General features: G+C 38.4%; 1 protein-coding gene across 1 annotated transcript in view; it reads right to left on the bottom strand.

Annotated features, from left to right (window-relative positions):
• KLHL20 (kelch like family member 20) overlaps nt 1-6,492 on the bottom strand; it is an 82,199-nt gene extending 75,707 nt beyond the window's left edge. The window contains exons 1-2 of the mRNA XM_007471601.1: nt 6,377-6,492; nt 5,395-5,458 (exon numbers count right to left, since the gene is read on the bottom strand). Of these exons, the coding sequence (XP_007471663.1) occupies nt 5,395-5,417 (23 nt within the window). The 5' untranslated portion in view covers nt 5,418-5,458; nt 6,377-6,492. The remainder of the gene's footprint in view (nt 1-5,394; nt 5,459-6,376) is intronic.
• Between the last annotated feature and the right edge of the window lie 17,544 nt (nt 6,493-24,036).

Here is a 24,036-nt window from a genome sequence, read left to right as displayed (position 1 = left end):
TTAGTCCAAAGACCTGCAGAATCTTTCCTTAGCTTGGAATTGTGCTCCTTATCTACCAAATGAGCATCTCTCCCTTTATACTTCAAACATTTGTTTTAACTTGGAAATTAACAGCCTGCTCTTAAAAGATTCAGCTGAGTTGACCCTCATTTAAAGTCCTAAGCACACACGAATAGGGAGAGCTAGAGATCTGAGCATACAAATCCTTAAAACAGAAATAACATCTCAAGGTGCCAGTGAGGCTTATTAGAAGAACATCCACTAGGCAGTACATTCCCTACCACACCAGAAAGCCAGGCAGTTAATTCCTTAATCCGAAAGTAGGTCATGAATACTTCAGGCAATACTTAAGGCATCACTGTTTATTGGATGGAATAAGGTCAGCATTCGGTGCCTTGGCCCAGCAACCAAAGTAAGATGGAGAAAGGGTAATTGGCCATGCAAACAAGCTGGTCTCCCTTTATGTCAGGAAAGCAAGTCTTTCTAGGATACCTCTCAGCAACTTCCACTGACATTTCATTGGCAGCACTGTGTTACATAGCCAACCCCAAATGCAAAGAATATTAAACATATCAAGTATAATATTTTTTTCTTGTGTCTATATAGTAGAAGGAGGAAAGAAAGGAGAGGTGTTGAGTAAGCCAACTTGGCATGGCACACCAAGAAAGAGCCAAATCAAGCAGGTGTATCTTATATTATTTTTTTAAATTAATTAATTTATATTTTGGCTGAGTTGGGTCTTCATTGCTGTGCACGGGCTTTCTCTAGTTGCGGCGCGTGGGCTTCCCATTGCGGTGGCTTCTCTTGTTGCAGAGCACGGGCTCTAGGCACTCGGGCTTCAGTAGTTGCAGCATGCGGGCTCAGTAGTCGTGGCACACAGGCTTAGCTGCTCCGCGGCATGTGAGATCTTCCCAGACCAGGGATCGAACCCGTGTCCCCTGCATTGGCACGTGGATTCTTAACCACTGCGCCACTAGGGAAGTCTCCTTATACTATTTTAAAGCATACATTTTAGACTAACTAGAATAAACTGGAAATTCTAAAGACAAGAGATGTGAATGGGATTTGTCTTTTGATGTTGAACTCAAGGAGCTCATCTGTGATCTTCACCGTGAGTGAACATTATCAATAAAATCTCTAGATACAATTAAATAAAACAAAACCCAAAGAACCTAAAGCTTCTTACCCATTTATGAATCTTCAATAGGTTTTCATCTTAGGCCCCACCTTAAACACCCCAGGTACTCCCTAGGATTTTGCTTTTGGCATCTTCCTTTTCTGTTCTACCCTCATTCACACCTACAACTTCAAGAATCTTCTGCATACTGATGACTCACAATTTTTTTTTTCTCTCCAGCCCAAACCATTCTTCTGCCCCAGATCCATAGTCCAATTATATGCTGGCTATCTCTACCTGGCTGTTTCCTAGACATAATAATCTTAAAGAATACAAAAGAGAATCTATTCCTGGCTTAGTAAAACCTGTTCCTCTTCCTGTATTTTTTTTTTTTTTTTTTTTTTTTTTGCGGTACGTGGGCCTCTCACTGTTGTGGCCTCTCCCATTGCGGAGCACAGGCTCCAGACGCACAGGCTCAGCGGCCATGGCCCACGGGCTCAGCCGCTCCGCAGCATGTGGGATCCTCCATGACTGCGGCATGAACCCACGTCCCCTGCATCGGCAGGCGGACCCTCAATCACTGTACCACCAGGGAAGCCCCTCTTCCTGTATTTTTGATCTCATTATGGCAGTACCTAGTTTCCCAAGCTAAGATCTTTGGAGTCATTTATATTGTTACCTTTTCCTCACTCTATATTCACCAAATCCTTTTGATTTTACTATTAAACTCCTAATTCCATCCTCTTCTCTCAATCCCCACTGCCACTGATCTACTTCAGGGCTTCATCAGCTTTCATCTAAACTACTACAACTCCTTTAAATTAGTGTTTTTTGCCATTATTTTTTCCCTCTTTCTGGTCTACATCCTATCTTCTTAAATATCAGCCCAAAAACCAAATCTGATTTGTATAACAACATCCATTGGCTCTTAAATACCTAAAGGGTAAAGTTGAACTCTTCCCCATGGTTATAGCCTCATTTTCCATGATTTTCCCCCCTTGTTTCCCCTTCTTCCTCCCTCATATACTCTACACTCCAGATATACTTACCATTCCATACGTGTTATACACTTCCAGGTCTTGGTGTCTTTTTGTGTTTTTCTTTTTGGCACAGCTGTTCCTTTTGTTTATGGTGTCTTTATTATCTCCCTTCTTTAATTCTTATCCTTTAAAGTACATTCTTTAAAGCAAATTCTTATCCTTTCTAAAAGATCCAGCTCAAATATCACCACCTCTGTGAAGGTGAGCTTTCCTCATCTCCACAGAGCACAGGTTTACATCTCTACTAAAATGCTGTTCATGGGACTTCCCTGGTGGCGCAGTGGTTAAGAATCCGCCTGCCAATGCAGAGGACATGGTTTCTATCTCCTGGTCTGGGAAGATCCCACATGCTGCGGAGCAACTAAGCCCGTGTGCCACACTAGTGAGCCTGTGCTCTAGAGCCCGCAAGCCACAACTACTGAGCCCGTGCACCACAATTACTGAAGCCCACTCGCCTAGAGCCTGTGCTCCGCAACAAGAGAAGCCACCACAATGAGAAGCCCGCGCACCACAATGAAGAGTAGCCTCTGCTTGCCACAACTAGAGAAAGCCCATGTGCAGCAACAAAGACCCAACGGAGCCAAAAAAATTTTTTAAAGTCCTGTTCATGTCGTATTATGGTACCTGTTTACATGTCTTTCCATCACTTCATCTGTATATGTACAGTATACAGGCATAGAACAAGTACTATATAAATGTTTGGTGAGTGAATAAACCAATTCCTAATAAAATCAGGCTCAGTTTCCTATTTGTATATTTAAGAAAAGATGGAAGAATTACATTGCAAAATGTTTTAGTATCTCTAAATTAAATCAATGATTAAAAAATAGTATCTTGGGAGACGGGCACACTGTTGGTGAGACTTCAGACTGGTGTAATCTCTAAGGAGAGGAATATGTTAATATTAACCAAAATCTTAAAATGCACATACTCTTTGGGCAATTTTACATCTAAGAATTTATCCTATACTTACACAACTGGGCAAAAACCACATACAAGGATATTCACTGCAGAACTGGTTGTAACAGCAAACCGTTTGAAATAAACGTCTCTCAAAGGGACTGGTTAACTATGGTACTTACAGATAATAAAATACTATGTAACTATTAAAAAGAATAAGGTGGGTCTATGTATTTGTCATATCTACAAGATAATGTGTGAGGTGAAAAAAGAAAGATACAGAAGACTGTGCATGATGTGCGAACATTAGTGTTTTTTAAAAAGGGGAGATATTCTATATATGCTTGTATATGCATTACAATACTGAAAAATGCATAAGAAACTGCTTTCAAGTGGTTCCTCTGGAGAGGAAAATTGGGAGCTAGGGTCAGCATTGGGAGACTTACTTTTCATTGAATATCTTATATTTTAAATTTTGTAGCATTTACCCATACTAGGTAGTTAAATAAATGAATGCAATGAAGCTTTACTAATAAAATGCCAGTTTCATAAAGCTTTATGATTAAGCATCGGAATACCCTAACAGCAATTTTCAATCTTTTCTTGTTCATAGATTTTCCCCCCTCACGGGAAAAGTCTGTAGATACTGTTCAGCTGTTCAGTCATTCAAACAATTATTCAGTGATCATTAGGTGCCAGGGATACAAAGATACAGAAGATATATGCCACTCAAAGAGCTCACACTCTAGTAGTGAGAACAAACATGTATTCAAATAATCTAAATATAAACAGTTATTTCTCATTCAAAGCTTCTCCAATAGCTGGTAAGTATAAACCCAACATTACTTTCCAGAGACTGCTTTCTGGGTTGCAGCAGCAAGAATGACAGACCAATAAGGAAAGGGTGTGACCAAGACTTAACATAGGTGTAGCAGGTAAAAGTAAAACCAGAGAGCAGTGGTAGGCCAGGCTCTGGCCAAGTGATGGTGATGAAAAAAGAACTGTAACTTAACAATTAATGGCATCAGAATTCTCCAATATGTTTAAACTGGCAATATTATATTAAAAAAGAAAAAAAAAGTGTAGGTATGAGTGATTAAGCAAATATTTTATACAGAAATTACTGATAAACCAAAAACATTCTCATGCTGTGCCTTCTCTTTTTGAAAAATAATAAGCTCATATTAAACAATTACATAAGATATGACATTTATGGCAGCTGAGGATGAGAAGCAATCAGTGGTTCTTGCAATCATGTTAGAAGTTGAAGTGATGAAGCATTTAATATATGTGTTGTTAATTTCTTCATGTACTTTCACTCAAATATTCCTACTTTAGAGTCAGACACAAATAAGATAATGGTATTTGTTATATCCATAACATCTTTTCATCTGGCGATCTCAAAGCACTTGCAAGCATTCATTAATTCCCAATATCCTGGTCAGATACATTACAGAAGTAAACTGGGGCACAAAGAAGGTGAACAGGTCAAGGGCAATCAAAAATATCAATTACTGATTTGGAAAAAACATTTATATTCTGGTTCTTGCTCCTGGTTCTAAGTCATACCCCCATCACAAAATGCTTCTTCTCTTAAAAGGGTCTACCAGAGCTATTTATCTTTGATGTTAAACAAAAATGATTAAATACAGTTCAATAAATGTAAAATGAGTTTTACAAATGAAGAAATAGACGTGGGCTGATTTTCAATAAGGATTTGAGTCCTGTTTGTTGGAACAGATTGAGAAAAAGCATTACTAAATTTCTAAATTCTAGGGTTAGGAGAATTATCTATGTTTTCCCACACACTGTTCTATTTTCCTATGGACTAAGTTACGTCCAATAACTTTTTTAGTCCTCGACCAAACTTCCCTGCAATGCAGCTATTTTAATTAATAGAACAAATGTATTAATGAACATCAATGAAATAACCAAAACCATAATTAGACATTCAGTACAGCGTATTATAAGCAATCATTAGACTTATATGGCAACAGAACCCTCTACATTCTATGGTTGAAGACTATAACAAACCCATACAGTATCACAGTACACTTAAGTGATTACCACAAAAAATTACCATGCAAAAAGGAGAACTGAAGTGTTAACTACATAAAACTCACAGCACTCTTTAGCAATTTAAGTTTTATATCTTACTCTATTTAAAAAGCTATTAATTCCTGATACTACTTTTGATTTATTTTAGAACAAGAATCATTATTTACAAGCAGAATTTGGTAAGATTTGAAAACGTTTAAAAAATTTTTTAAATGAAGCCCTGCATTATTATGTGAATTGCATTTAGTGAAACCGAAGGTTTTCTTCCTAAATGCCTACCTGCGCATTGGCTTTCCTTCCATGCAACATGAAAAGTACCCTTCACCACACTCTAAAGCCGAACCTAAGACAATAGAAAAGCAGTACTTAAAAACTATTTCTGATCTTTCCGATAACAATCTCTATACAATAATTTCGTTCAGTGATAAAGAACTTTATATTCTATTATACGACAGGCCTTTTGCAGATGCACAATCATAACCCTTACCTAGTACCTTTAAGATGACCATCTTTACTCTGAATGCTAAAAAGATTCTATGTGAATGTGAGGGTAAGTGCGCTAAATAGTCCCGACTGCTAGGTTAGTCTTGTCTCTCTTCAAAAAGTGCTTTGGAGACATTTAACTTTGACCTATCAAGTATATCTACAGAGTATTCACCAGTTACCCATAGCAGTACTAACATGATAGACCGGATAGGGAACACGCTGGTTTAACAACGGATTTGAAAGCTGTTAAGTTGTCCCGAAGGGACAGGAGTAGAAGCAGTCACTTGCCTTTAAGAACAAACAACTCCACTTTCGATAGCCCGGGCAGATAGAACAGGGTAGAGAAACAATGGCTCCAGACTAGCATTCTCTTTACAAGCCCTTCCCTCAATTCCCGAAACAATGTCCACCACCCACTTGGCAAGATTTCGCTAGGTCCCGAGGGTTAAGTGGGACTCACGATATCCACTTCCTTCCCCGCAAATTCCAACCCCTGTCTAGGGAAGTTGTCCAGGGTGCGGAACCCCACGCCCTCAGGCAGAACGGCCCAGCGGTTCCCCTGGCTCCAGCGTAGGGCTGTCAGCCAGCTCGAGCGCAGTCTGGTGCCCCGCAAGGCCCAGCCCCAGTCCCCCAACAGTCCCTTCCTGGTGCCGACTGACAGGCGGCGGGAGACGCACGGCCCCTATCCAATGGGCAGCTCGGCAACTTGGGACCACAGATTTGCAAAGCGAGTCCTGGGCGCTGTCCACTGTCCCCTGCTCTAAGGTTAACCTACCGGCTCCGACACTTTCTTCTGTGCAGTAGGCTCCCGTGCCTCCTCCGCCCGCCGCCTCCTCTCTGGCCTCTTCTCTACCTTGGGTAGCGCAAGGAGGATGCCGCTCCTCGAGCTTATTTCCTCCACACCCCCCGCCCCACTTCAGCAGCAGGAAGTAGTCCTGTTTCTAAATCGTTCCCTCTGGAACCCACGTACTCTGCTAAGAGGTTCCGGCGCGGATAAGGAAGTAGATGCGCCCTTTGTTGGGGGCTTAGGTCCCTTCAAAGACTGCCAGTCTTCGTTACCAGTTCTTTGTATCCCGACGGTGACCGCTGTGCTAGTTCACCGCTGAACTGGCAGTATTTAAATACTGAAGGCTTCTTTCTTCTCCGCATCAGAAGCCAATAGAAAGATGGGAGGAGTCACGGAAAGCCAGTAATTTTGATTTATTTGTAGCTGGTGCGTTTCCTGTTGGCACAATCTTTTCCCTTATTGTGGATTGAATGATTGACACATGCGTACATGCAGTCGACATATATCTATTAGGCCCCATATATCTATTAGGCTCCAGATTTCCCAGTTTAGCTTTCAAGACACCAGGGTTTTATTCAGGATTTTCAGGCTATGTCAGCTTCCCTTTCAGTTAGTATTCTACAAGAGACACTTCACCAAACACTTCTCTGAACTCACTTTAGTATTACTGAGGAAAAAAAAAATCTTTGTCAGTTTGTCCTTTGCCTGATTTTCCCATAGCACACAGCCACCTAATTTTCACTATATGTTTAGAAAACAAACAAGTGATAGGGTGGGGGATACAATTTCAGTAATATCAGTGAAAGACTGTTGCTGGTTTCCTGATAACTATTATAGGCTGAGCATGAACGTAACCAGATTTTCTTTAGCTGTTCTTCACATGGAATCTACACAGATTTTTGCAGTTGTGTCTGAAAGGGAAAGAATGCATTTTGTTAATTAGCTTGTAGTGGGAAATGCATGGTCTTTAGATCCAGACACCGATAGTTTCAAATCCTAGCCCTGTGATTCACCAGATTTGTGATCGTGGTCAAATTTCTTAATCTCTTAGGCATTAGTTTCTTTTGTGTAAAAGGGAAATAATACTCTTTTTATACAATTGTTGAGAGAAGTAAATTATAATGAAGATCATGTGTGTCTGGCACTTAGTAGGCACTCAACAAATGTCAGTTTTCTCTCCTCTTTCTTTAAATGGACTCAATTGAGCACTTATTGCATGCCAAGTACCATGCTAGGCTTTGGAGATACAGTCGTGAACAAGATAGACACCATCCTGAAGCTCTAGTGATCATTTATGTGGTTATGATGGTTGACTTTCGAACAACTTTTTCATTATGAGTAACTGGTCTAAACCATTTCCATGCAAATAATCAATACTGACTAATGAGAAATCAGAGGAAATCTAATGGGGACTGTGGGGTAGGATTTCCTAGCATTTTTAGAAGAGATGCAGGAAGAAATAGCATCTTTTCCCTTTGGCCATTGTTGTGCCTGGATGATACACCTGGAAGACCACAACCGTTTTGCAACTATGAGGGAAGGCAGAGGAGAATGAAGCTAGACAATAAGGATGGTAGAACACAGAGACTGAAAGAATTGGGGTTCTTGAATGTAGTTTTTAAACTACTCATTCTCCCTTGCCTGGACACTTCCCTATTGCTGGACTTGTAGTTATGTGAGATAATAAATTTCCAATAAGCGAGTTGGGGGTTTCTATTAATTGCAGCCAAAAGCATACTAGTTTGTGTAAAAGGATATAGACAAAATAAACAAGTTAACAAATAAGTAAAATAATTTCAGTCAGTGGCAAATGCTATCTAGGAAGGAGCTAAACAGGTGATGTTATGGAGAGTGACTATTTGGGGAAAGGAGAGGCTGCTTTAAGTAGCATGATCAGGTAAGTGCTCTCTGAAAAGGTAGGTTGAGATCTGAAAGGTTAGGGAGAAGCAATCCAGGTGGAAATCTGGGAGAAGAGTGTTTCAAGTGAATAGCAAAGGGAAATGACCTGAGACATAAATAAGCTCATCCTGTTCAAGGAACTTAGAAAAAGCCACTGTGACTAGAAATAATATTAGATATGAGGTAAGAAAGATAGGGAAGAACAAGATCATATATTGTCTTGTAGGATATTGTAAGAAGTTCAGATTTTATTTTAAATTCTATGGAAGATATCTGGAGATATTTCAGCTCAGTTTAGGTTTAACAGTTGATCCTAAATTCAAAACCTTGAAAATTAGAGGAGGAAAATGTGGAAGTTCTGTATTAACTATAGGGACAGTCACATGTGGGAAAGAATACAGATCAATATTTCTGGAACTGTTCTTGCTATGGCTGATTGAAAATAAAGGCAGATTTTATTTGATTAAATTGGAGACTTTAATAAAGAAATTTTTCCTTGGTAGAATTCAATCATACAATTAATTAATGGCTATAATCCAAAATAACTGCCGTCCATAGCTAATCAATAGTCCCAGAGTGTGTTAATGACTTATAAAGGAACCAAATGTAGGCACTAAGATAACTCTCAGTTTTTACTTTCTCGTCTGGGAATTTAAGGTTGACTTCAGGTGCAAAATAATAAGACTAAGCCAGAAAGCAGTGAGTTTTGAGTTGGGGATAGGAAATCCTAGGGAGATTTAGGATATCAGGAGGGGTATGTGGTTGGTTTTAGGTATTTAATTTAAATCTATGATTTAACATCCATGAACCTGGATATCTTGTGTAAGCAACCCAAATTGTGCTTATATAAACTCCTCTGTAAAATGGGAAACAATTTTACAGTATTCATAGTGCTATAGGAACTATTAGATAATAATCACCAGAAATTCTACAAAAATAGCCTTAAAAACAAAACACTAGGAGAGAGAGATTATCCCCACTCTATAGATGAGGACGTTGAGGCACATATGTGTTAAATGACTGACTTAAGATTCTGCAGCTAGTTAGAATTAAACTAGTAAGTGATAAAGTATAGAGTTAAATAAAATCAATCTAATGCCACTCCCCCTTGTCTTATAATTTAAAAATTTGTCATATGAATTGTAGGAAACTCTTCTGCACAAAATGAAAAGGCAACCCACTAAATGGGAGAAAATATTTGCAATACATATATCTGATAAGGGGTTAAAATCCAAAATATATAAAGAACTCATACAACTTAATGGCAAAAAACAAACAAACAAAAATCAATCTAATTTAAAAATGAGCAGATGACCTGGATACACATTTGTCCAAAGAAGACATACAGATGGCCAATGGGCACATGAAAAGTTGCTCAGCATCACTAATCATCAGGGAAATACAAATCAAGACCATAATGAGATATCACCTCACATCTTTTAGAATGGCTATTCTCAAAAAGACAAGAAATAAGTGTTGTTGAAGATGTGGATAAAAGGGAATTTTGTGTACTGTTGGGGCGAATGTAAACTAGTGCAACCACTATGGAAAACAGTATGGCGGTTCCTAAAATAATTAAAAATAGAACTACCATATGATCCAGAAATTCTACTTCTGAGTATTTATCTGAAGAAAATGAAAACACTAACTCAAAAAGATATATATACCCCCAAGTTCATTGGACCATTATTTACAATAGCCAAAATATGGAAACAACCTAAGTGTCCATCAATGGATGGATGGATAAAGAAAATATTATATATATAATGGAATAGTATTCAGCCATAAAAATAATGAAATTTTATCCATTTGTGACAACATGGAGGGACCTTGAGGGCATTATGCTAAGTGAAATAAGTCAGACAGAGAAAAACAAATACCATATGATTTCATTTATACAAGCAAACAAAAAACAAGCTCATAGATACAGAGAACAGACTGATGGTTGCGAAGGCAGGAGGTGGGTGAAATGGGTGAAGTAGGTCAAAAGGTACAAGCTTCCATTATAAAATAAGTAAGTCATGGGGATGTAATGTACAACATGGTGACTATAGTTTATAATGATGTATTGCATATTTGAAAGTTGCTAAGAGAGTAGATCTCTTAGCAATATCAAATAGTTATTCTGTATACCTGAAATGAATATGTTATATGTCAATTATACCTCAATTGAAAAACCCCCACAAAAATAACTTAGAAATTAAGGAGAGCAAACTTTAAATGAAATGGTATTGATTTTGTCTTTAAAATATATATATATATATATATATATATATATATATATATATGAATTGTAGGCAGATTGTTACTGTTTAAATGGCAAATATGTTAATGTTTGAACCTCCTTTAAATGACTTGCTTTAATCATGCTCTTTGAAAACTATAATCATATTCCACCCTTGCTTAAAATATAATATAGACTCTCAGTTAGCCACAGGATACAATTTAGACTCATGATTAAATTAAAGCCTATCAAAATCTATAAGACTAGTCAGCACCTAATTCAGAGGTTCTAAATCTGAGTGCTGTGTATGCCTTCAGTATACTGTGAACCCTCTGCATTTATTTTTTTTCTTTTTAAAAAATATTTAATGGAGTATAGTTCTTTACAATGTTGTGTTAGTTTCTGCTGTACAGCAAAGTGAATCAGCTATACGTATACATATATCCCCTCTTTTTTGGATTTCCTTCCCATTTAGGTCACCAGAGAGAACTGAGTAGAGTGAAGGCATGTGATGTGATTGCCTCCAGAGTCCCATTGCTTTCATTAAGGAGAAAGTGACCTAACTTAGTTTAGAATTTCAAATCTGTTCCCTGCCTCCTACTAACCCTCCAGTCATATGATGAATAAGTCATTAGCTAAGGGAAAAGCAAAGTTATTTCACAAAATGGGTTTATTTTGTGGTAGAGAAGCAATCTAACATTTAAGCAACACTAACCACTTACAAATGGGTACCATTTAAACTAATTATTAATGGCTTATAAGGTAACCAGAAACTGAGGTCCATAAAAATGGAGGCAGACTTTAGAGCTATTCCCAGATGTGAAGAAATTGAAGATTTAAAAAAAAGTAGAACTCTAAGCATGCTGTGAGCATATTTCTGAGGAAAAACATAGTAAATCCCCTTAGATGAGTTTTAGTCAGATACCAGTTTCTCAAGACTGCAGATACAGAGTAAGAGTGAGAAATTCTTTGCCAAGGACAGCTACAAATCTGAGTTTTTCATGACATCATGATACATCTGATTATAGCCCTGGGTTAGAGCCACAGGGATTTGTATAATCCTGAGTAGCTGATCGTGATCTGAGACATTAAATTTAGAGAATTTACTTACTTGGATATGTCAGATTCCCTCAAGGCTCAAGGAGGAGCCACCCATGCCGACTTTTCTATACATAAAAGTGGAGGAGAATTCCTAAAAGAACTGGGTTAATTCTGTCTGTTTGTTCGTTTTTCATAATGCACTGTGGGCCATCCTGTTAGTCAGAGTAAAGCAGGTATGGAATCATAACCCTACCAACATAGGATGTGTGAGAAATTTTCTCGTATACATTGCAGTTTGACGGAGTCCATTTTAATGCAAATCCTAAGGCAAAGGCCTCATGCACAATTCAGATCTCCATGTTGAATAGAGAATTCACATGAGAATCTGTACATATTTATATGTATTTAAATATGTGTGTGTGTGTGTGTGTGTATACAGACACATACACATATATAAATGAAAAATAAACCATACCATTGTAAAAACTATGAAAAAACTTCATCAATAAAGAAAAAAATCACAATAATCACTGAAGAATCTACCTAGGAAATACACCTAATAAGTGTTTAGAGTGCGCTCAAACTTCTGCCAGGTGGAACCCTTTCAATGCTATCAAAAAAAATATATTTTAAACACCAGAATATACATGCCCCAAATAATACCTAATCAAGGTCATGTCTTATCCTGGTCCAAGAAGAAAGTTAATGATGATGTGCTGTCTCGACTTATGAAGAATAAATGTCGTGATACATGTGAAGTACTTAGGAAGTACGTGGAACATCATAGATGTTCAACAAATGCAATTACCTAGATTTTTATTTTAATTTTTATTTCTTTTTGCGATACGCGGGCCTCTCACTGTTGTGGCCTCTCCTGTTGTGGAGCACAGGCTTCGGACGCGCAGACTCAGCGTCCATGGCTCACGGGCCCAGCCGCTCCGCGGCATGTGGGATCTTCCCGGACCGGGGCACGAACCCGTGTCCCCTGCGTCAGCAGGTGGACTGTCAACCACTGCACCACCAGGGAAGCCCCAATTACCTAGATTTTTAAATGAAAAATTTAAGGGAAAGCTCAGTGACTCACAGAAGAGGATGAAATGACTATGAAATAATTAAGATATAAAAATGTTTCTTAAAAAATAGAAAGATGGAGTAACAGGGACTGAATTTCCCCTCCCACTAAGAACAACTAAAAACTGGAGAAAATATATGAAATAATAGTTTCAGGCAGCACAGAATATGAACACTGAGAGTGGACACAAGCAAAGCGAAGCTTATGGTTGTCCCAGATTCCTTCTTGGAGCTTTGGCCACAGATCAGGAAAGGAGAATCCAGGTAGAGCCTGACAATCTCGTTCAATTGATGAGACAAATTTAGGAGTCTGGGCAGACCAAGGCAACCCAAGTTTTCAGGGCAGAGTACCAAAGAGGAAAGAGCTACATGGAGAGTTCCAAACAGCTTCAGAGTATTTATCTTGAATCTTTTTTTTCCCAACTTTATTGAGATGTGATTGACATATAACATTATGTAAGTTTTAAGGTGGGACCCCCTTGAATCTTTTTTTTTAAAGATTTTTTTGATGTGGACCATTTTAAAGTCTTTATTGAATTTGTTACAATATTGCTTCTGTTTTATGTTTTGATTTTTTTAGCCAGGAGGCATGTGGGATCTTAGCTCCTGACCAGGGATTGAACCCACACCCCCTGCATTGGAAGGTGAAGTCTTAACCACTGGGCTGCCAGGGAAGTTCCCCCTCTCGAATCTTAATCTGAGTACCAATCAATATATACAAATGAAGACACTACCTGAGGCCTGGGAAAACACTAGGATTAGAAGGAACAATCTGTGGAATGTACATAGGGGTGGGATTATTCTCACCAGTCAGAGTGAAAAATCCCATAATTCACAGGACATAGGGTAAAATACTTAGAAGAGTGTAGCCTCAGTAGTGGGACAAAATTATCCCTAGATTAAAGATTGCTCTGATATTGTGTAACAAAACTTGAGCATAAGTCTTGAGAGAACAAATTGTTTTCAAGTAGTTTAACTGCATTCCAGAACAGAGTTTAGGAATATTTATAAAAATACCAAAATAAACAACACTGAACAAAGTAAAAGTCACAATATTTGGTATCAAATAAAAAATTAAAAGGCATTCAAAGAAGCAGGAAAATATGACTCATAATGAAGAGAAAAGTTAGTCAGTGGAAACAGACACAAAAATGGCACAAGTGATAAAATTAGTAGACAAAGATAATAAAAGAGTTATTAAAACTATATTCCATACTTTCAAGGAGGTAGTGGAAAGATTGAACATATTAAAAAGATACACAGAAGATATTAGAGAAAGACTCCAGCTTCTAGATATGGAAGCAAAAATGTGTGAGATGAAAGATTCACTGGATCAGATTAAAAACAAATTAGACAATGCAGGAGCAAAGATTAGTAAACTTGAAGACATAGCAATAGAAACTATCAAAAATGTAACAGAGAAAGAGACTGAACAAAATGAACAAAGCATCATTGAGCTGGGGAACAACTTCAAGTGGCCTAATACATGTGTAATTGGAGTTCCTGAAGAAGAGACGGGGTGGGATAGCATAAAAAATATTTTAAGAGATATTGGTTGAGAAGTTTCAAAATTTCATGAAAACTGTAATTCCACAGTTGCAGGAAGCTCAATAAACTCAGAGCACAAGACATGTGAAGCAAACTACATCAATGAATACCTTAATCAAATCAATTAAAACAGCAATAAAGAGGAAATCTTAAAAGTAGAAAAAAGGCACATTATATGCAAAGGAACAAAAAAGAATGACAATAGATTTTTTAATAGAAAACAGTGCAAGTCAGAAGACTGGTGCAGTATCTTTAAAGCATTGAAGAAAAAACCTGTCAACTTAGAATTCTATACCCAGCAAAAATGTCTTTCAAGAAACAAAGGCAAAATCAAGATTTTATTTTTTGACACATAAAAAAGCTGAAAGAACTCATCACTAGCAGATTTGCAGTACAAGAAATGTTAAAGGGAATCTTTCACGCAGAAGGAAAATGATATGCAGTAGAAATCTGGACCTATATAAAGGAACAAAAACTACCAGGAATGCTAAATAGGTGGGTAAATGTGAAAGAATATTTTCTTATATTTAATCTCTTTAAAATATTAATGACCGTTCATAGCAAAAATAATAACAATGTATAGTTTGGTTTATAATATATGTAGAAGTGAAATGAATGACAACCATAACATAAAGGCGAGGAGGGGGGAAATGGAAGTATATCATTGTAAGGCTCTTATATATTTACATACATGAAAGCCTTATAATTTATTTCACAGTAGACTTTAGTAAAGATGTATACTATAAACCCTAAAGCATCCACAAAATACTCCAACAAAACAAAGAGTTACAGCTAATAAGCCCACAAAGGAGACAAAATGGAATAATAAAATATATCAAATTTATCTAAAAGAAGGTTAAAAAAAGGAAAAAGGGAATGAAGAGTGAATGGCACAATTACAAAACAAATAGCAAGATGGTGAATTTAAAAGCCTACCATATCAGTAATTTCACAGTAAATATAAATTGACTAAACACTCCAATTAAAAGGTAGAGATGATCAGATTGGATAAGAAAAAGCAAGACAACCATATATTGTCTGTAATAAATTCACTTTAAATTAAAATGTATAAAGCATATTATAATAAACATGCTATATTCACTGCTTAGTTTAAGAAATAAAATGTCACAAATACAACTGAAGCCCCTTATATAAGCTTCTTGATTCTTTATCCTCCTTTCATCACAAGGTAAACATCATTCCAAAGTTAAAGTTATTGCTTTAATATTACTATGCATTTTCTTTGTACTTATTTTTACTACATATGTATATGTAGTGTGTATGTGTGTGCATATGTTTTTCAGATTTATATAAATGATACCAAAGTGTATGTATTCTCCTGCAACTTGCTTTTATCCCTCAACATTATAATAGGGATAAGATTTATCCCTATTGATCAATGAAGGTTCCATTGTAGCGGTTTATAAATGTGGTGCTGGACCAACAGCATCGGCATCACTCGGCAGTGGAAATTCTTAAGCCCCACCACTGACCTCCTGAATCAGAAACTCTGGAGGTGAGGGCTGGTAATCTGTGTTTTAATAAGACCTCCAGGTGATTATAATGTATGTTAAAGTTTGAGAACCACTACTCTAATTTATTTATTTTCACTGCTGTGTAATATTCTATTGTGTGAATATATCACAGATTTAAAAAAAACTATTATCCTACAGATGGATATTTTGGCTGTTTCCAGTTTTCCCTATTATAACTCTACAGCGTAAATTCTTGTATATGTCTCTTGTGTACACCTGTAAGAGTTTCTTTGGGATATGAAATAGGAATAAAACTGTTAGGTTGTACGCAATGCATTTCTTCAACTTTACACTAGCCAAATTGCTCTGCAGTGTGGTTGTATGACAACAACAGCAAGTACTACTACCACTGCTACTACTGCTGCTGCTGTTCCTGGCAAATACTTACATAGCATGCACTGCATGCCAGACATTTTTCTAACTGCTTTTCTCAGATTAACTCATCAATACTCACACTAGTCCTCTTGAGGTAGAGACTATTATCACTGTCATTTCAATCATACAGGTGGCACCAAGACATTAACTAACTTGCCCAAAGTCAAGTTAAGCCAAAGGGGCAGAGCCAGGACTTGAAACCATGCAAAATGGCTCTAGAGCCTATGCTTTCAGCCATAGTGCTATGCTGCCGCTCCCTCTAGCAGTGTCTGAGGGTTCTTGTTGGTCTATATTATCATTATGCTTGGTGTTTCCCAACTTTAAATTTGTTTTGCCAATATGATGTGTATAAAATGGTAATTCACTATAGTTTAGATGTACATTTCTCTGATTACTTAGTGCAGTCAAGGCATCTTTTCATGTGTAGCCCACATTCAGATTTCTCTTCTATAAATTGCCTGTTGTGAAGAATGTCTTCAAAGTGACCCTTAGCTTCTTCTACAACGTGAGGAAATTATAATGAGGAGGGTATAAAACTGTTAAGGACGGCTGCTAACCAATGACTGAGTTTTTAAATACTTGGCCAGGATAAGAGTAGTCTCTCCTATTTTTATAAAGCTATGATTCATTCTCCACCCCACTGCAATCTGATTTGTGCTTCTGCTAACTTTTTCTTTTTAAAGTGGAGCATTAAACGTAAACCAACCCTTTCTATTTATGTCAAAGTCTAAAAACATCCATCTAGAAATATGAATACAATAAACCTGACATTTGAAACAACCAAAGGATTTTTGTCACCCCTAGTAAGACTACGCCCTTGGGAAACCTGCATTTCTAGTTGAAAATATCCCTGAAATAGATTTTACCTGGATTGGGTGTGAGGCAGTAATAACAGCCAAACAAGTCATCAGGGGCTGCTGAGGTTACCTTATAATCTTTCAATTAGAAATTACACCCTTTTTTTTTTAGAATAGAGGTTATCAGGTGCTGGAAGGAGGGTGATGGGAAGTTATTGTTTAATGGGTATAGAGTTTCTGTTTGGGATGATGAGTTCTGGAGGTGAACAGTGGTGATCGTTGTACAACACTGTAACTTACTTAATGCCACTGAACTGTAAATGGTTAAGATGGTAAATTCTATGTATATTTTACCACAAAAAAGTCAATAAATAGAAAAAAAGAAATTACATCTTTTTGCTGTGTATAAAATATTATGCCTGGACCCAAGGTTTAGCAGTAAATAAGACTCACAAGTTTCCTTGTTTTATGGAATTTCATTCTTGAGGAGACCATGAATTACACAACTAATTGTTTAATCACTATTGGGATAATTGTCTGAAAGAGACCTCTAGCATGCTAAAGAAGATATATAGTAGGGAGCCCAGATCTGGTCTGGAGGATCAGGGGCAGTGAGATGGACAGTCTCTAAGATGGCTCCTCTCTTGGTTCAGGCTGCCATGACAAAATACCACAGACTGGGTGGCTTAAACAACAGTTCTGGAAGCTGGGAGGTCCAAGATCAAGGTGCCAGCTGATTTGGTTTCTGGGTCCCACATCCTTATAGGCCTTATCTTCAAATGCAGTCACATTGAGACTTAGAGCTTCAACATGTGAATTGGGAGGTGGTGGGGCACAAATTAGTGCATAATAGCCCCCAGTGTTCTCTGCCTCATGGTATTCATGCCCTTGTGCAATTTCCTTCTTTGACTGTGAGCTGTATCTAGTAACTAGCAAATAGAATATACTAAAAGTGATGGAATGTTACTTCCAGGATTAGTTTACAAAAGGACTGTGGCTTCTGTTGTGGATGTCTTCTCTCACTTGCTTGTTCTGACGGAAGTCAGCTGCCATATTGTGAGATGCCCTATGGAGAGGTCCTCATGGCAATGAAGAGAGAGAGACCTCTGGCCAACAGTCAGTGAGGAACTGAAGCCCTCAATCCAATAGCCCAAGAGGAACTGAATCCTGCCATCAGCAACGTGAGTGAGGTTGGAAGCAAATCTTTTCCCAGTTGAGATTTCAGATGAGATTTCAGACTTTGTCGATAGCCTGACTGCAACTTCATGAGAGACCTTGAGGCAGAAGCATCCAGCTAAGCCATGCCTGGATTCCTGATACACAAAAATTGTGAGATAATAAATGTTTGTGTTTTTAGTTACTAAATTTTGGGTAACTTGTTATGCAGCAATAAGTAAGTAGCACAAAAGATTTCCTTGAGGGAGTGACTCTTATGTAGGAATATGAAGGATGATGGGAGTTACTAGGTGACAGAGTTTGAAGGGAGGGAGGAGTGTTCTAGACAAAGACACAAAAGCCAGAGAGGCAAGGACATCTTGGCAAGAGCTCACTGGAGACAGCAGTGTGAGACAAAGCTGGTGAAATGGGAAAGTGCTTTGGAAAGTTCAGGAACATAACAGGAGGAATGAGCACAAATCAGACAATGAAAGAGCATTTTCCTAGTTGCCTAGATGCATCCATAGAATTATAGGGTGGAGAGGACCATGATGAGAGCCAGGAGACCTTGAGTCATAGTGCTAACTCTGTGACCTCAATCACTCACTTGGTCATTCTGGTCCTCAGTTTTCTCATGTGTAAAATGGAATCTGAATGCTTTACAACTCTCATTCAAGAGTCATTATAGTTATATGAATCTATATGAGGAAAGCCAGAAGACACTCCTGAAAGAAACAGAAGTAGGATTGAGCAAAGGAGAAAGACATCCTATGTTATGGAGAAGAAGCCTCAGTTTCATAGAGATGACAGTGCTCTATAAATTAATTTATAAATTTAATGCAATCCAAGTAAATCAATATCAGAGTTTTGACAGAGCTAGAAAAGTTGATTATAAAGTTCATATGGAAGAATAGACAAATGAGAATACCGAGAAATAGCCTAAAAGTAGAAGCAGCAAAGGGGAGGGCTAGCCCTAACATATTATTACAACATGTTCTGAACCTCTATAATTAAAACTGTGATTTTGGTGTATGAACAGACAGATGAATAAAGCAAGGTAGAAAATCCAGAAATAGACCTAGGAACACATGGACATTTAGCATGTGATAAAGGTGATATCTCAAATCAGTGGGGAATATATGGACTGTTGCATAAATTATACTATACAACTATGGAAAAAGATAAAATTGAATGCATTCCATATGAGGAGTTGAACCCCAGTGCAGTCTCAACAAGGGCCTCTGAAGACACTATGGGAAGCTCAGAAGCAGGGATGGCCCCTCAGAGTTTTCACAAGTTGGAATAAAGGAGCTGGGTCTTTCTATCCCACAACAACCAAATGTATCAGAAGTTTAAATGCAAATAATGAAAGTATAAAATTAGTACAGGAAAATGCAGATGAATTTTTTTATCAAGTGTGGAGGAAAACTTCCCTGTGATTCAAAATCTAGAGGCAAAAAGATAAATTTGACTGCATAAAAGTTTCCACGGAAAAAATATTACAAATGAAGTAAGAAAATGACAATTAGGAAAAACATATTTGCAATATAGGATTCATAATGTATTACATCCATGGCTCTAAAAAATGGAGAAAAAAACCAAATAATATAGATACTTGGGCAATATATAGACAGGCAGTTCACAGAAATAGAAATGGCCCTTAAACACTTGAAATTATATTCAGTCTTATTCATAATAAGATAAATGCAAATTATAGCTGTACTAAGACATCAGGTAGGCAAAAATCCAGAATTGGACAACATGCTTTGTTGGCATGACTGTGGGGAAAAAGGCATTCTCATTCATGGCTAGTGTGTGTGCAAAATGATTGAACTTCTATGGAGAGGGATTTGGCAAGATTTAGCAAAATTATATTTGCATTTACCTCTGACCCAGCAAACTCACTATCCCAAAGAAACACTTGCAAAAATTAAAAAAATTTATGCACCAGGCTATTAACTGCAGGATTCTTTGTGGGAGCAAAAGAATTGAAAGAACTCCAAGGCTTCTCAATAGGGGACTGATTGAATAAGCAATGGGATATCCACATAATGAGGATTGTGCAGCTAAAAAAATAAGTGAGGACAATCTGTATACTTACGCAGCATGATCTTCAGGGTATATTGTTAAGTAACAAAACCTAAGTGAACAGTGTTTACAATATGCTAAGTTTGATTTAAAAAGGGGTAGAAATATGTGCAAGTGTATATATGTGTATTTACTTATTTTTTTTAAAAAATGGAAAGATAAACAGAATTAATAAAAATGGAGAGCTAGAGGTGAAAGGAGGGAACAGGGTAGAGGAATTAGTGATGGAAGCCAGATTTCTCTGAAAGTATTCAATTCTATATTTTTATTTATTAAATGTTCTTAATAACTAAAAATTCATTTAAGCAATTTACATTTTTATTTAAATAAAATTTTCTTTTATTATTTATTATTATATATTATTAAATAACATTTATTTTTTATTTCAATAAAATTAAAGGCATTTTATTTAAATGTCTTTAACAATTTTAAAACAAAATTTAATCAGAAGAGAAAAAAGCAATACCTGAATATTGAAAAACAAATGGACCAAACTGTATGACAAATTGGTGGCATATGGTGAATCCTGTAATGCACCAGTCAGACATGTTTCGGGGAATGAGGGACATGATCCACCAGCCAGTAGAAGTGCTAGTGGCAGAGAGATCTCAGCTGGCAGCCCTTTCTGGGAAGCACCTTGGTGGAAGAGAGGGGCTTCCTGCCCAAGGTCTCACTTCCTTCCTGGGGCAGCCTGCAGCCAGTAACTGGTTGATGCAGGGGTACAAGGTACAGCTCCTTTGCCCCATCTTGGGACAGCTCTGAAGGGCCACCCAACTTCAGAGCTCCCCAGATGGTCTGCATCGACCTTTGTTGAGACTATATTGCAGCCCAGATTCTACTCGTGCCCTGTTTTCTTACCTTTCTTTCCAGGTGTTGCTCTCGAGAGCACTCCCTAATAAATTTCCTGCATGCAAACTCCATCTAAGCATATGCTTCCTGGGTCACCCAACTATGACAGTTGGTGCCGGGAATGCCAGGAGTGTGTCAAGAAGCAGTCACTAAGATGGTGGTGTTGGATCACCTGCTGCCAGGCTGGCAGAAGATATCATCACTTCTAGTAGGAAGTGTATAAATAGTCCCTGATGCAATTGCAGTGTATACATTAAAAACTGTCACTATTAGCAAACTGGTGGGGAGGAAATATTCTAGTGGGTACAGTGTATCAGGTGTTAGAGATATATAGAAGAAATATAGGTGGATGTTGCTAAGCTTATTTGATGCTATTTAATGAAACACTGAGAGTGATTAATTGGTTATTAAAAACTAAACATGAAAGCTAAAGGATTTCCCTGGTAACAAATATAGAAGCTCTCATCTTCTGCAACTGGAGAGCAGGAATAGCTGAGGACCAGGTCCAGGGCTTAATCGTAAGTGTAGCAGAGCCTCAAAGGAGCTTAAACTCTCAATATTGGCAAGTCTGGTATGCCAAGGACGTGGTGCTAATTAGGAAACAGTGGGACCTTGACATATGGAATGGGGATATCTGGGTTCATGCACCTAACATATTTAATTCCCAAAGGTCCATGAACACTTTGAGCCAAGGAAATGACTCCCACCTCCCTAGGGCTAGTGATATTCCTTTCTGCAGGACAACTTGAGCCCTTTTGGAGTCAGGTCTACCTTCCAGGGCAATACAGTAACTAGAGTTAAGTCACTGGAGATGTGATGGACCTGATGATGAAGGAAAGGGATTATACGTTAAGGTGCTCAAGATCCAGGAGGGTACATCTGATGATGGAGTAAAAGGGACTATATCCTAGGAGTTCAGGATGTGGGTGAATACACATGGGACTGAATTCTGAGAGTGCTGGATCAAGAGGGATAGAATACAGAGTTGAGTAAGGGAGTTTAATTAATTTGGGAGCACTCTCCTGGGATACAGGATTTAACAACCTGGCAAGGATCTCAGGAGATGGTGTAAACATGCTGTCAGAATGGTTTCATACATATGGATAGTGATGGTCCATACTAAATGAGGTAAAGATGCCTGAATTGCCATGGAAGGCAGTAGAACAAGGGATTAAAAAGTTCAAAGAAGTGAGCATGCTAAAATGGATATACATACTAAATATATAAGTCTGGAAAACTCACCAGGCAATAATGTTCCATGGGACAGACCAGAGGATACACCATTTACCAAAGTAATAAGGAAGGTGCTATTGAGAAGGGAACCCAGAATCACTAATAAGTTCAGTAGTGGCTCTCCTCTGTAGACCAGATTGATGGTAGGAGATGCCAATACAAATCCGGGCTCACTGATTGCATTGGGGATGTTAGAGATGGCTCGAGAGGCTGAGCTGACGCTGCATGACCCATGGCCCCACCATAAAGCACATTATTAGCACAGATTATGCAGCATGGCCCAAGGCCTCCAGGTAAACAAAGACAGGCAGGACATACCAAGGGTTTAGAGGTTACCTCCAAGAAGCTGGGGGGAAACGGCCAACTTTTCCTTGGACAAGGTTAATCCTTTTACTGTTCATTTTCTCACCAAAACTTTTTATCCTCATGCACTTTTATCCTTCAGTCACACCCACTTCAGATCAAGCTGGATGTCTGAGCATTGCTGGAGAAAAGCACTTGACTCTGCAGGTTGGGGGTCACTTAAATTCATGGTCTTCATCCTCATTCACCTCTTCAGTGCCATCAACAATTTTTTTCTTTTTTTTTAATGCGGTACGTGGGCCTCTCACTGTTGTGGTCTCTCCCTTTGCGGAGCACAGGCTCCGGATGCACAGGCTCAGCGGCCATGGCTCACAGGCCTAGCCTCTCCGTGGCATGTGGGATCTTCCCAGACCGGGGCACGAACCCGTGTGCCCTGCATCGGCAGGTGGACTCTCAACCACTGCACCACCAGGGAAGCCCTGCCATCAATATTTTTAAACTTTATTTTGCCAAATCTTCAAGCCCCTCACTCATCTCTTCCTCCCTCAGTTTAAGCATACTTTGTTCAAGGCCATCAGGCTTGGTTTCTTTAACTTCCAATACCATAGTCCAGAAAAATTATCTGTATCCACATCACTGCTACCTTTTCCATTTCAGAATTAGAGGACCAAGCCACGTTCCTCCTCTCTGAGGCCAACCCTCCCATCTATACCTTAACCCTTTTCCCTCTAATTTCCTTTAGGATCTTACTTCACCTGTCATCTCCTTTCTTAATCTTCTCTTTCTACTAGTTCCTTGATATCATCCTATAGATACACTCAGGCTTCTGTGATCCTCCCGCTGCCAAGACATCTCCCTTAATACCTTGTCTTCCTTTAATTTCTGGGCAATCTCCTCCCTCCACATCTTAGTCAAACTTCTCAAAAGAGTAGTGTATATTTACAGCCAGCACTTCCTCATTTCCAATTATAGTTGTTAGTTTGATAACCCTGATGTTATATCTGACAAATGCCAAAATTATCTTACATTAAAAATAAAGATATTTCTTGCATTTAGAGAGTCAAAAAAAAAAAAGCCTTTAAAAAAAGAAAAAAATTTAGTGGTTCTACTTCCTGACCTCTCTCATTCATTCCTCAGTCCACAGAAATCTTGATTTTGCCTACCACCCTTCACTAAAACTGATCCCACAAAGGTTACTCCTAAGTGCCAAATTCCATTGTCATTTTTTCAGTCTTTTTTTTTTTTTTTTGGCGGTATGCGGGGTCCTCGCTGTTGTGGCCTCTCCCATTGCGGAGCACAGGCTCCGGACGCGCAGGCTCAGCAGCCATGGCTCAGGGGCCCAGCTGCTCCGCGGCATGTGGGATCTTCCCGGACCGGGACCGGGGCACGAACCCGTGTCCCCTGCATCGGCACGTGGACTCTCAACCACTGCGCCACCAGGGAAGCCCTTTTCAGTCTTTTTTGAAACTATTTCCTTGGCTTCTGTGTTGCCACACTCATCTGGGTCTGTTCATTCTCAGATCATTCTTT

Source organism: Lipotes vexillifer, unplaced genomic scaffold, assembly GCF_000442215.2.
Source record: "Lipotes vexillifer unplaced genomic scaffold, Lipotes_vexillifer_v1.1 scaffold821, whole genome shotgun sequence".
Lineage (NCBI taxonomy): Eukaryota > Metazoa > Chordata > Mammalia > Artiodactyla > Lipotidae > Lipotes > Lipotes vexillifer.
Note: the sequence above shows the minus strand (reverse complement) of the source record. Positions and strands in the feature narration are given on the sequence as shown.